At 40.8% G+C, this 14064-nt stretch overlaps 1 protein-coding gene across 1 annotated transcript in view; it reads left to right on the top strand.

Annotated features, from left to right (window-relative positions):
- Positions 1-14064, top strand: part of LOC147021425 (protein FAM83D-B-like) — a 71877-nt gene that overhangs the window by 52654 nt on the left and 5159 nt on the right. The window contains exons 2-3 of the mRNA XM_085891343.1: positions 3006-3173; positions 11179-11303. Coding sequence (XP_085747469.1) covers positions 3006-3173; positions 11179-11303 — 293 coding nt within the window. The remainder of the gene's footprint in view (positions 1-3005; positions 3174-11178; positions 11304-14064) is intronic.

Below are 14064 nucleotides of genomic sequence, written 5' to 3'. Positions count from 1 at the left end.
GTGGGACCTCATATAGAAATGTTTTTTCTTTCTCAGTCGTGTCCAATCAATTGAATTGTCCACATGTGGATTCCAATCAAGTTGAGACATCTTGAGCATGATTAAAGGAAATTGGACACACCTAAGCTCGATTTGGAAAATAATAGCAAAGGGATTCAATACTTATTGATGCAAGACATTTCAGCCTTTAAATTTTTAAGGAGGTTGCAAAACTTTCTCAAAGCGTGTTTTCACTAATGTCATTACGAGGTATTTTGTGTCGATCGCTGACAATTTTTTTTTTTAAATTTAATCCATCTTAAAATCAGGCTGTTACGCAATAAAATGTGACTAAGGTTGATGGGTGTGAATACTTTCTGAAGGCACTGTATGCCTATGGTTTGCTTAACATCTGCAATATGCATTACAGTTTCTTATTTTTTTTATTTAGTTTTCTTGAATAATGCCAGCAGAAGGTTCTGGTTTTATTCTGCAGTTCATCGTGCTCGCAGGGCTCGTGTTTATCCCTCAGGCTCCACCTTGCATGGCCTTCCATTGATCCAAGTCTCGTTTCATGGCTGATCACTTCCTTACGGGTCGCCATGAAATGAACGCAATTGGTCAAACGTCGGTGTGACATCGTGCAGCTTCCATTTAATAAATGGGTCTGTCCACCCTCCAACGGCCCAAGGCACTCGTGTGCACATTCCAGACTGATGGACTGTTGTGTGATGTCATCGTTCTGATTTTGGGTGATTGGCATGAAGTCTTAACGAACAAGCCCATTATCAAACTCCAATATTGAGCCTTTGAGCAACGATGTAATGGCTGGCAGGTTGTAAACCTTACCATGTGTGCAATGATTGTGTCCAATTTGGATGCAGTGATCCTCGTGATTGCAGTAATAGTCACCCAATAAAATTCCTATATTCATATATGGAGTAACTATGCCGTCGTTTCCCATATCTATTGTTTTCCACTGTACATATACATACATATAGGTTATACAGGGTGTCCGAGAAACCATCACGGAACGTTAAAAAAAAAAAAAAATTTGTGTTTAAAATATGGTCACCAATGGAATGACTTAAATTATTTAATTCACAAAACTATATACAAATAAAATAGTTTTCAATTTTTTTATTTATTATTATTTAATATGTAGTCCATCCTGAATTCTGGGACACCATGCTATATACTGCAGTATACTATATAATACATGGGGTGGGGTTACACGGCACTGCCTGGCTGGATGAGCTTTTCCCCGTGGTGGTTTATTGCATATACAAAGTTTCATTTAAAAAATATGCCCGTAATTGCATTTTTTGGGGGGAATATGATATTTTGACCTCGCCCCAAGGGGTGAGGGCCAAAAGTGATACTGCTCTTGCACATTGTCATGTTGTGATCGTAACCATCCAGTTTAGTGAATTTATGCATAACCGTGTGACAGACGGATGAACGGACAGACAGAGCCGTTTACAATATCTCCTGCTTTTTCCAAAAAGCGTGGGGATGATAAAGGGATGAGTTCATTTTGTTTAGCTCAGCTGGAACGTAGTTTCACCGAGCTTATTGGATGGCACGTTGTCAGTCGGTCCGTAAACATTTGCAACTTCGCTGAAACTGCTGCTCGGATTGTGCCCAAACTTGGCTGAAATGATATTTGGTATGTTGCAACAAAAACTTCTCCACCTATGATGTCATAGGTCACATGGTTTGGCAGCTATGAGTTTTTTTTTTGTTTGTTTTTTTTTTTGAAGAATAAACTTTTAATAAAAATCTTCTCTAGAATGGCTTGACAATTCAAGGAGAAACTTCATCCACATGTTCCCCAAGCCTTGGGAATACCAGGGTGTTCAAGAATAATTAGTCACATGGTCCAGCAGCCATATTGGATTCAACGGTAATTATTTCTCTGCAACTGCTTCATCAATCGACCTGAAACTTCGCAATTATGATCTGGTGTTCATGGGGAATACGTTTTAAACTTCAACCGACTTGGATGCATTGTCTGGCAGCCAGAAGAATTTAAGGTTTTGAATCTGTGTTCAGGGATTTAAATCAAACTTTGTGCCAGTATGTACAACGACGTAATGTGTGCAGAGGCATATGCATATCTGTCACCGTTGTGATGTCTAAGAGTGCCGTTCTAGTTGTTTTGAAGGTTGCATGCGTACACATGTTTTTGTTTGTTGCGCGACTCCTCTTACATTTTTTGGTCCAATTGCATCCAGATTTGCTACATAGGATCAGCAACACCCCAATTGGTGCATCGGGGTGTTTTTGTCCTTGCCCGTGGTCTTCGGGGGGGGAGGGGTGGGCATCCCTTTACAGTGCAGTATTCCTGTCCCCTCATTTTTCCAATGCAGGAGGTGCAGTGTTTTCAATTACGCTGAGAGGTTTTTTGAATTGTATGTTTGAATATGAATGACATCATAACCCCAGCCACTCCCAGGTGCCTTTATTTGTTGGATGGAATTAATAACTTTGTGTGGATTGTCGTCTTCTGTGTTTTTGTTTTTGTTTTTTTATCCACCCATCATTTTGAATGGCTTTTCCATGTATGTATGTATGTATGTATGTGTATGTGTATGTGTATGTGTATGTGTATGTATGTATATGTATGTATATATATATATATATATATATATATATATATATATATATATATATATATATATATATATATATATATATATACATATGTAGTTGTGGCTTTGAAATGCTTTTGACTTCACTCTTTAGGAGTTGAGCGTATCATTGTGTACACATCTGAATGGGTGGCCATTTTTTCCGCCCCGTTTCATCCCTCCATATGGAGTACTACTGTACTCAATGATATTGGATTACTTTAATTGGATTCTCATGTTTCCAAGGAATACCAAAAGCTATTATACGATTCTTTCAGTGAATGTTCTCACTAGTTGTCAGATCAACCATTATCTATATTCTCTGCTGAGACTGTGCATTGTTAAATACTCTATTTTGGATATAAATCTTATTTCTTTCTTCCACGTGTGCAGGTTGTAGCTGTTGCCATGGACGTGTTCACAGATCCTGATATTTTCAAAGACATGCTCGATGCATCTATCTCTCGCCGTGTGCCTGTGTACCTTGTACTGGATGAAAGATCTGCACACCTCTTTGGCAACATATGTCAGGATTTTGGCTTCACTCCCAACAATCTCACGGTAAAGTTTCCTCACCCCTATACACTGCAAGGGATGTTGGTGGTTTTGAGTGTTCGGAAGATACAGGAGCTACTGCAGCATTCCCCGAACCTGGGAAAGTCGTAGCTTTATACATCTGTAGGATTCACAATTGAATGAAATACCATTCCTGTTTATTGATCTGTTTGTAATCGATGACATGATGATCAAAATGGCTATTCGAACTATTTACATGTTACATTTACCAAATATGTGGGCATGGGGACTTGTGGTTTGGTTCAGGGGGAAGGTGAGGATAAAATGGAGGGTTTGGGAGGAGTGGGGGCATTCATGAGAGGGAAGGTTCAAAATATGTAAATGACTTGAGTGAAGACCTCCCCTGCCCCCCACCTCAACACATTATGGTGATTACAACAGCACATACCTCCTCCAGGCTGAACAGTTTACATTTTGTACCCCACTGATAGGCTGGGTCTCGATCCGTACCTCAACCAAAATCTAATCGGCCTGTTCTCGTCACCTAACAAACATGTCCACCAAGTTTCGTCGTCCATCCACATCTTTTTGAAGTATTGTGCTACATATCGATTTTGGCCCTATCTCTAAATGGTGAAGTCACTCAAATTATAGTAGCCGCATCCGGATCCAGATCTTCACCAAAATCAAATCGGATCATCCTTATCGCACACCGAATGTGTCCAAATTTCATTTGAATCTGTCCACAACTTTTTGAGATATCCTGCACACAAACAGACAGACAGACAGACGGAAAGGGGTGAAAACATTACCTCCTTCACCTTCAGTGGTGGAGGTAATTAAAGTCTCGTATCTGTATCTTCACCAAAATCGAATCATTTGGTTCTTGTCACACACCCACCCTGCCCACCATATTTCGTCCAAATCAATCCATAACTTTTTGAGATATCCTGCTCATAGACAGACAGACAGACAGACAGACAGACAGACAGACAGACAGACAGACAGACAGACAGACAGACAGACAGACAGACAGACAGACAGACAGACAGACAGACAGACAGACAGACAGACAGACAGACAGACAGACAGACAGACAGACAGACAGACAGACAGACAGACAGACAGACAGACAGACAGACAGACAGACAGACAGACAGACAGACAGACAGACAGACAGACAGACAGACAGACAGACAGACAGACAGACAGACAGACAGACAGACAGACAGACAGACAGACAGACAGACAGACAGACAGACAGACGTAAAAACATAACCTCAATCCCCCTTTGGTTGCAGAGATGATTAACCTTACGTATTACATACTTTGTTATGCTCCTCAAGTTTAATGCTGTGTACGATTCACTTGCTTACTCAGGCAATATGATATCTACGATCGTACAATTTACACCCTTAAAAAACACATTATTCCGAAAAGCTCGGAATTGGGATGCTTTGTGGAATTATTCCAACATCCTTATACAAAGGAATTGCTTGTTGTCCTCAACAATCATCCAGTTAATACTCTTCAGATCCGAGTGGTCTTGAAGCCCGATGGAAATGAACGGTTATTCACTGTGAAGATGAGACCACTGCATGTCCGTCCATAACAGATGGAAAAGTCGATGAAGAGTTTTTTTAGGCACTATTTCCCCCTGGCTCTGACACATTGACGTTTGCCATGGCAACATTTCCCATGATGCATTCTGGTGTTCTACCCAAAGCAATAGTGCATGGTATATACACAACAGATGTTTCTCAAATTCAATTTATAATGCTCGTAATAGTCAGCTACCACTAAATCAATATCCAAGAGCATTTTAACATTCCGTGCCATTTTTGATTGAACACCTCCTTTCCAGCTCGGTCTTCAATTTAAAATGCAAAACAACTTGGAGAAAATGCATTTGACGACCTCGCTATTGATGACCTGATACCTGATAACTGAGGTGTTGAAATGATAGTTGAGTGTTGCCACTTCCATCTTTGCACAAATCTGTCAAAATTAGCTTTGCTGTTGAATGATCTTGTCATTGTTCAGAGCAAATAAAATAAAAATGCAAATAACTCTGTGTCCCCAATTTTGCTGTTCAAGGTTTTACGACGGTCCTTCCATTAGATGTCAATGAAACCTGTTTCATTGCATTAACCCCTTGGCGATTCACCCATCTTACTTTGAGACATCCTTAACACTGTTGCAAATGCACTTGGAGCTGGAAATTAACTCGGTCACTCAAATTTGGTACATTTCCCTTTGGCATCCATTTTGAATTTGCAGACGTGCACACGTCATTTTCTTTTGTGAAATCGGTGAAGGGAAGCCGGTTGTCGCATTAGTAAAAACTGGTGGGCCTCCCTGGGCTATTGGTTTCTTGTTTTAAGTTGTTCTGCAATGAGAGCAAAAGAAAAACAAAAAAAACTAAGAAGGAGAATGTGTAAGGGTTGTCTTTCTTTCAGTCTCTCAATGCTCTTCGCTGTAAGTGCAGTGCAGAAAAGAAAAAATTGGGAGGGGGTGGGTGGAAGGGTGTGTGATGCACAACTACAAGAAAATTAATGAGAGACAAATGAAATCAAAGCGGAACGCAAAAAAAAAAACTTTTATGAAAACCATTGACAATCATCAATTACTGTCCAATTTGAAGAGGAAAAAAAATTGATTGGCCAAAAAATATATATATCCAAAGTGTCGAAAAAAGCCCTTGTGTCTTTTTCAATCTCGCCAGTGATGTCACACCATGAAGCCATCTTCATCTGAATGGTGGTTTACATATCGAAACTGCGGGTTGAGCTCAGATTCCGATCCTAATTCCACTGTCGTCAGCAACTCTGATGGTTCTCAGAATGTTGAAACTGATCGGTGGGATTTTGAAGAAACTAATGAGAGCCAAAATTACTGATGGAAACACTTTCGGGGGAATTGTGGAGCTGTATCGTTTTGAGCCTTGTGTGAGCGATTCAGAAGAAGGCGGCGAAGTGTTCCTAAAGATAAACGCTGGTCATATGATCACTTCAGCTCGATGGGTTTTGATACCCCTCCCCCCTTTCAATTAACGGTTTATAAAGGAGGAATTATGTATTAATTGATAAATCTGTTGTATATATTACTTGAGTAGCAATACCCGTTATCACTCGACAGCACGGGAATCGCTCAGCACACTCGGACAAAATGGGCGGCGAATGCTTTGTCCCACCATCGCAGTCTGACCAGGTGTCTTGTATGTTGCGGATCATCCCATTTCAGATTTTTCTCGGCTGCCATTTGTGTCAATGCCATGCCCCTCCCCAGTGTATGGGGACCGTAGAGGGTGGAAGGGGGTGGGATGGTGGTGGGTATTGTGGGGTGATGGAGGATTGATTTGGGGGGGGACCTTGGAGGAGAAGGGGGAGGTATTCCGGCAGATAACAGCCAGTTTAACGTCCATCTGAGAGACGGCACACACATTGATGAATCGCCCTGCCTGTGAAACATCGGGATGACAGTTTGTCGTTGGGTCAGGATTCAGACCCAGGCTGGACAGCTTAGAGCAAGTGTGCGTACCTCAGCTACCCTGCCGTGATGTGGCGATTCATTTCTTTGTAACAGAACTTTTTTTTTTGTTACTCATTGTAATCATCCAATTTATTTTCCCTTAACGCCAGAGATGTCCACATGGACATGGAGAGATCGAAGCTCCAAGGAAGTACTCCGACACTGTTGAAGAAACTTTGAAAAAAGAAACATTTAATTTTTTTTATCTATGCCGAAGTAATGGGTCGTTTTATGAAAGGAGACCGTACAAAAAGGGGAAATGTGCTGTAAAATAAAATTTCCCATTTTCAATGAGCCAGCCACCGTCTGACGCATCGTAGAACATTGGGCCAACATAGGCGATTAGCTCCTGAACTTTGTTCAAGTCGATCAATATACAGTATTCAGTGGCAGTACAAATATTGTAGAGCGCTCGCCAAGTGGCTAGAGCACTCTAACGAAACGGTTGAGGAATGGCTCACTGAGAAAGTGATTAGCGATCGCCGATCCATCATATGAAACACCTCCCAGAGATGCCCAAAATGTGAAACTGTCTGAATTAGACAAATTATTATTATTTTTTCTTTAAAGCAGTCTGTGCTGTTGCTAATTTCAATTCTGTAGCTTAAATTTTGAAATTTGACTTGGTTTAAGAGATTCTCGAGCTTATGGCATGTGTGGAAATTAAATAAAGCCATAAACGCTGATGTCTCTGTGCGTTTTATAAGCATTGCAATGTATCCAGCGATTCGTAGGTATGATTAGGCATTCGATGACACAAGAGAGTAAAGTGTGGAAAAATAAAAAATAAACCAATGTCAGCCGCAGGGTGACCCGTATCTTGCCAAAAGGTGACCACGTGTGACTTCTTTAAGGTCACACTGAGGTGAACAGAGCTGCTATCCACCAGGAGCGACTCCTTGAGGAATATCTGCCTACGAGAGATTCCGATGAGAATCGTTCTACAGAGTAACCATGAAAAATATGCGTTTGCCTCATAACGTCACCAAATGACGTCATAATGTCTCAAGCTTGACATACCTAGAAAGCACTCATCGAGGTGTTCAATTTGAGGTACTACACGAAATGGTTCCTAAAACTTGAAAATTTGACCTTGGGGTCAAATATGTTTGACCTTAGGGGCTAACCATGAAGGTCAAGGCCAATCGCCACCAAAAATTAATCAGCTGAGCGCCAGACCATGAACTATATTCCCATGAAGTTTGAAGACGATCCGATCAAAATTACTCAAAAAACTAGAACGGGCACTCGTAGAGCGCATACCTTTGCCGCAGCCACTAGTTTGAACATGGCATGAGAGTGAAATGAGGAACTAAAATTCCACTAAATCTGCTCGGGAATTTCGCAAATTTAAAGTCCATGATCCAGATTTTGTGAAAGGATTTTGTTATGAGAACTATTACGATTATGACAATTTTAGGTGATTCGTTGTCCCGAGTGCCGAACTCTGTAGCATGTAGGGTCGGATTCGGTCGAATGTCACTGACCACGCAGGCACGACCTGGATCAAGTAGATCATGTTTTCAAATCCGAGCGTGGACAAAAACGTCATTTTAATTGGCGTCTAATTAAACAAGAAAGTAAAACTCCTTTTACTAAACCATGAGCGAATCTATGTGCATATCAAACTATACCAAGTCTCCTTAATGAAAATTTGTTGTATTTTACTTAGTAACTAAGTTTGGTAGGGCCCTTATGGCCCTTGTTGCATCAACAGACACACAGTTTAGAGACAGAGATATATTCTAGTTATTACCTTTGTATTAAGTTGTCCACAACGCATCTCAATACAAATATGCATTTCGTGACCCCCCATGACCTTTGACCCACAACCGCTACCTAGGGTGACAATAGTACGAAACCTTGTGTCATTTCAGAAGATGGGGAATTGAACACTGAACAATTTGGAGTTAATTTGATGTAAATCGGAAACGTATTAACCGTTTTCATCATGAAAAAACGATGTTGACCTTTTTGTGACCTTGACCTTTGATCCGATCGCTCCCAAAATCTAATGGATTTGTCCTTTCATGATGCCAAACAAATCCAAAACAATTAAAGCCTCTCTGCGTTGTTTTTTTTGCGTTAAGTTGTCCACAACGCTTTCCGATATAAATTTGAATTTGTGTGACCCCCTTGACCTTTGACCCCCAACTGCTGCCTTGGGTGACAAAAGTACTATACCATGTGTCATATTAGAGGATGGGGAATTTAATTTTGAACATTTTGGAGTTCATTTGCTGTAAATCAAAACAAAATTGACAATTTAATCGCGAAAAAACGATTTTGACCTTTTTGTGACCTTGACCTTAACCTTTGATCCGATCGCTCCCAAAATCTAATTGATTTGTCCTCTCGTGATGCCAAACACATCCACAAAATTTCATGACAATCTGCGAAGTGTTGTTTGTGTAATGTTGTCCACAACGCTTCCCAATCAAAAACTCCATTTTGGTGACCCCCTTGACCTTTGACTTCCACAGACTAACTAGGGTTGCAAACACTATACCATACGCTATATCAGTGGATCGGGATTTGAATACTGAACATTTTGGACTTTATTTGATGTAAATCGGAACAAAATTGACACTTTAATCGCAAAAAAACGATTTTGACCTTTTTGTGACCTTGACCTTGACCTTTGATCCGATCGCTCCCAAAATCTAATCGATTTGTCCTCATGATGTCAAACAAGTCCACAAAATTTCATGACAATCTGCTAAGTGGTTTTTGCGTAATGTTGTCCACGATGCTGCCCAATGAAAAATGCTTTGTGATGACCCCCTTGACCTTTGACCCCCAACCGCTACCTAGGGTAATTACACCACACTTTTATGTGGCATAGCCTAGAATGTAGAATTGAGTAATGAACATTTTGGTGTTGGTTTTATCTCGTTCGGATAAAAATTGACCGCGTTATGACGAAAAAACGATTCTGACCTTTTCGTGACCTTGACCTTTAATCCGATTGCTCCCAAAAACTTCACCTGGCGTCCTTGAGTAACTGCACATCATCTCTGAAAATTTCATGCAAATCGGTCCAGCAGTTTTTGCGCAATGTTGTCCTCACATATATTTACCAATAAATAAATAAATACACAGGGGTCAATACAATACCTTCGTCAAACGAAGTTTGCGAAGGTAATGAGGGTTTCGTCGACTCCCCTGATTTGCGACAGTGACCTTGACCTTCAAAATTTTGTGCACTGAAAGGGACCTATATAGGCCTCTGATATGCGAAGTTACAAAAATTTCCAATGATAACTGTGCTCTGCAGAATTTTTTTATATGCGATTACAGACAAACAAAAAAAAACACAAGCTGACTAACATATTTTGCAAAAACTTCGTTTTGGCAAGATAATGATAACTGTGCTCTGTAGAATTTTTTATACGTGATTATAGACAAACAAACAAAAAAAATAAAAACATACAAGCTGACTAACATATCTTGCACAAACTTCGTTTTGGCAAGATAAAAACTCCTGCAATCTTTTTGGCCATCTTTGTGATCTATTTGTTATTGTGACCTGGACAACTGTTTTTGGAACTTCAATCGCTTCGACTTTGTCGGTATTGCAAGGGAATGTGTAGAGTTTATTTTCGTGAGCATGAGGCCCTATTGCTTGAAGAGGTAGGTACATTGTGAATACGGAAGCAAATGTTTCCAATTATATCCGTACAGCTCCCAATCTGTGTACGACTTGCTTTATTGGTGCAGAAAGCTTCAAACTCGTTAAATGCAGTGTTTGTTTCATTCAATGGAGATGGAATTGCAAGTCTGTAGCACTTCGCCAAAGTGAAACTGAAAATGTCACCAATAATGGTCAAATGTCAAAAGCTATGGTTGAAGGATGGATGTTTGAAAAGCAAGAAAGTGTTCATGACACACTTCACACACTCAAATGGGATTGGAGAGGGCCCATTGTGTGTTCTTCTGAGCTTATTATTCCTGACCCTTGGTCTACCTCCGTTCTCAGCTTTGACCTGTGATGTTGACACTATAATTGGCCTCCCTACATTACATGACACTACAACTTCCGTATCTACAGTGGGAATGTATTTTGTGCAGTAAACCTTCAAATAATTTTGTTTTTTTTCTATAATTGATTCAGTGTATTATTACTGTGATGATTACTTTGTACTGTGCTTTGTTTTTATTCCTACCTTTTCGTTTTCCTTTCCTTTTTGATCCAAATGTGAGCTATGAGCAGATATCAAAATCTTTGTTTTTGTAAAAAAAATAATCGATTTGATAATTTTGTTTTATTTATGCCTCTGTCTGTGTTGCTTTTCACTTAGCATTATAGCCTTTGCATGGAAAAGGCCAAATGTTTTTTTTTTTTTTTAACCTGTGAGATAATTGATTTGCCTTTTGCCTTTTGCTTGTCTTCTTTCATCTCTTGCATAGTTACATCACCAGGAAAGAGCAAATGTCATGTTCACAGTAATCCACGAAGAGTGGAGTATTTGTTCTTGCCCACTATGCATGCAATGTTGCTCAGTCTTGTGTTTCACAGAACATGCGTATCCGCACGGTGCCTGGCCTGACTTACTGCACACGCTCTGGGATGAAGATCCTGGGATGTGTGCAGGAGAAATACATGCTGGTTGATTGTAACAAGGTGGCTACCGGCACGTACAGGTAGGTTTATTGATTGTAACAAGGTGGCTACCGGCACATCTATCCTCACCCTGTGAAAGCCATTGTCTGTAATAATGCGGATGCCTTGTCAAGACGAGGCTGAGTTTTCTTGGTATCTGGGGATAATGTGCTTTGTATCTCGCTGACTGAGCTGACTTTGCTGTCTGGCAGCACACAATGGTCTTTTGTGCAAAATGCCATCGAGAAATGCACCGCATGCTGGGCACAGCTTGCCAAGTTACTGCCATCAAATTAGGTCGAGCTGATGTTGTTTGGGCACGCTTTTGCAAATGGCTGTTTTGGCTTCTTGCCCACATTTTGGAGAGTAAACACCACCACTTGGCTTTGAAAACTTCTGTTCCAATACTGTAGAAGATTTAATGTTTTCTCCGAATGTGTCTGCATGACGAGGCTTTCAACTTTGTGCGTCACATTTGGGGTTTACCTGGGGTTAAAGCATAATGTCTGCAAGAACCAAATTGCCTTCACATTGTCATGAACAAATTCGTCCTTAATGTTCTCATGACAAACATGTCCTTCCTTTGAATGATGGTTGTGTGGTTGCTTTGTCGTATGTGGGATTTCTACTTCCACAATCCAATCAGTTGTACAGGTGAATTGAGAACGTGGTGTTGTGCTCAAAAAAAAAATACCTTGTTGGAGGAGGCTTATCGATTATAGTCTGTTGTAAATCACGATGGAAATCCATTTCTCTTGAAACTTCCCTCTTTGTGTTTTATAATTTTGGAACCGTCAATTGCTCCAGTACGAAGCTACTTTTAAAAGGATTGAGTGTGGCCATGCAGCTTTGCTGTGCACGTGTGGGGCTCCTCCTAGCGGCCCATTTTAACATGCACTTTATTTTCAAAAGTTTTTGGACAACGCACAACTTGAGCACTGTATATCACTGCACTACCTGCTTTGATACAATTCCACAATGGGAGACCTTTCATTATTCACTAAAAAAAGCCACTCTGCTTGACAGCTGTTTGGAATATGTTCGATAACGATGTTGATAATCTGCAGCGACCAACTCAGTCATCGTTTGAACTCGAATAAACCACTGAAGGACATTTTAGAAGACCTGATGGGCACCATAAACCAAGTGCCATACAGAATTGAACTTGCTCTTGATCTGAAGGACCAGTGGTGCATTATTCTGCCCAATTTCTACCAACATTTGGGACAAAGTGTTGGTGACCTTAGAAATCAAATTAAGTTCTTCATCTCCTCCTCTTCCCTTTATAAGTGGTGAGGTCCGATGGCACCGCACTTCTTTCTGCCCTGCCTTGACCATGATACTCCTCCAACACCCTCTGTCCTCGGCCAACTCTCTCCACTCTAACCACCCCTACTTTCTGGATATCCCTCCTCACACAATCATCCCATCTCAACTGCAGTCGACCTCTTTTTCGTCTACCTTCTCCCTCAACCTATCTGCTCTTTGCCATTCTCTCTTCCCCCATCCGCACCAAGTGTCCAGCCCATCTCTGCTGGCATTTCATCAATCTCCCCATCAAGCTCGTCTGCACACCAATCTCCTCCCTCAGTTCATCCATCCTCCTTTCAACCACCCTCTTCACTCCCTCCTGACCTTCACTCCCTCCAATCCTCCTGGCCCAGTTGTTCTCGCAAACTTTTCCCATATCAGGTGCAGCCGAGCAGAGCTGTCGAGTATGCACTGGCTAATAAGAGCAAATTGGTGGGGTAAAACTTCTCAGATAACTCTGTGTGGATCATGCTGGACCAATTGGGAAAATATGTGATGAGCTGGGTACATTTACACAAGCAGGTTTATTATGACAAGTGGAGCAAGAAAAAATGCAAATATTTACAAAAGAACAATAGAGATGGGGCATAACTATACTGATATGACGAACTTACACAATCTTAACTTAGACGATACAACAGGTGCCATCAGAAACATACCCCGAGGAAAGTCAGAGAGAGAAAGTTTGAGGCGGTTTGCGACCTCTTTGTTACCAGGTGCGGTTGACAGACCAATGCAACCCAGTCGCTGAGGAAGGGGAAGGAGGGAGAACAACTGAGTGTCTAATGGTGTGTTGCCGGCGGAGGTGTGCTGAGGTGCAGGTGAAATGCGAATGAGCTGCAGAGAAGAAAATGGAAAGAAGTGTGTGTCTGTGGGGTCATTCTGAAAAGAACGGTTGTTCGGGAATTGCACTCTCCAATCGCTCTTATGCATTCACATCAGACGAGACGGAACATAAGAGGCAGAATGCGTGAGAAGACAGCTCTTACGTGTAAGAGTATCTTTCTGTGTGTGTAAATATGTTATCAGCTTGGCCCTAATGAATGCGCCTGGATCGCTCGCCTGCTCAGTTCTGCCTTTCCCGTACGCCGACCAAGCCAAAAGTGTTTTTATATATATATCTGGAAAAAAATTAAGAGACCACTGCAAAATTATCAGTTTTTCTGGTTTTACTATTTATAGGTTTGTGTTTGAATAAAATGAACATTTTTGTTTTATTCCATAAACTACTCACAACATTTCTCCCAAATTCCGAATAAAAATATTGTCATTTAGAGCATTTATTTGCAGAAAATCACAACTGGTCAAAATAACAACAAAGATTCAGTGTTTGCAGACCTCAAATAATAAAAACAAAACAAGTTCATATTCATTTTTAAACAATACAATTCCGTTTTAACTTAGGAAGAGTTCAGAAATCAATATTTTGTGGAATAACCCTGATTTTCAATCGCAGCTTTCATGCGTCTTGGCATGCTCTCCACCAGTCTT

This window comes from Eptatretus burgeri, chromosome 8 (genome assembly GCF_056783735.1).
Source record: "Eptatretus burgeri isolate ZD-2024b chromosome 8, Ebu_testis_v1, whole genome shotgun sequence".
In the NCBI taxonomy this organism is placed as follows: Eukaryota; Metazoa; Chordata; class Myxini; order Myxiniformes; family Myxinidae; genus Eptatretus; species Eptatretus burgeri.
Note: the sequence above shows the minus strand (reverse complement) of the source record. Positions and strands in the feature narration are given on the sequence as shown.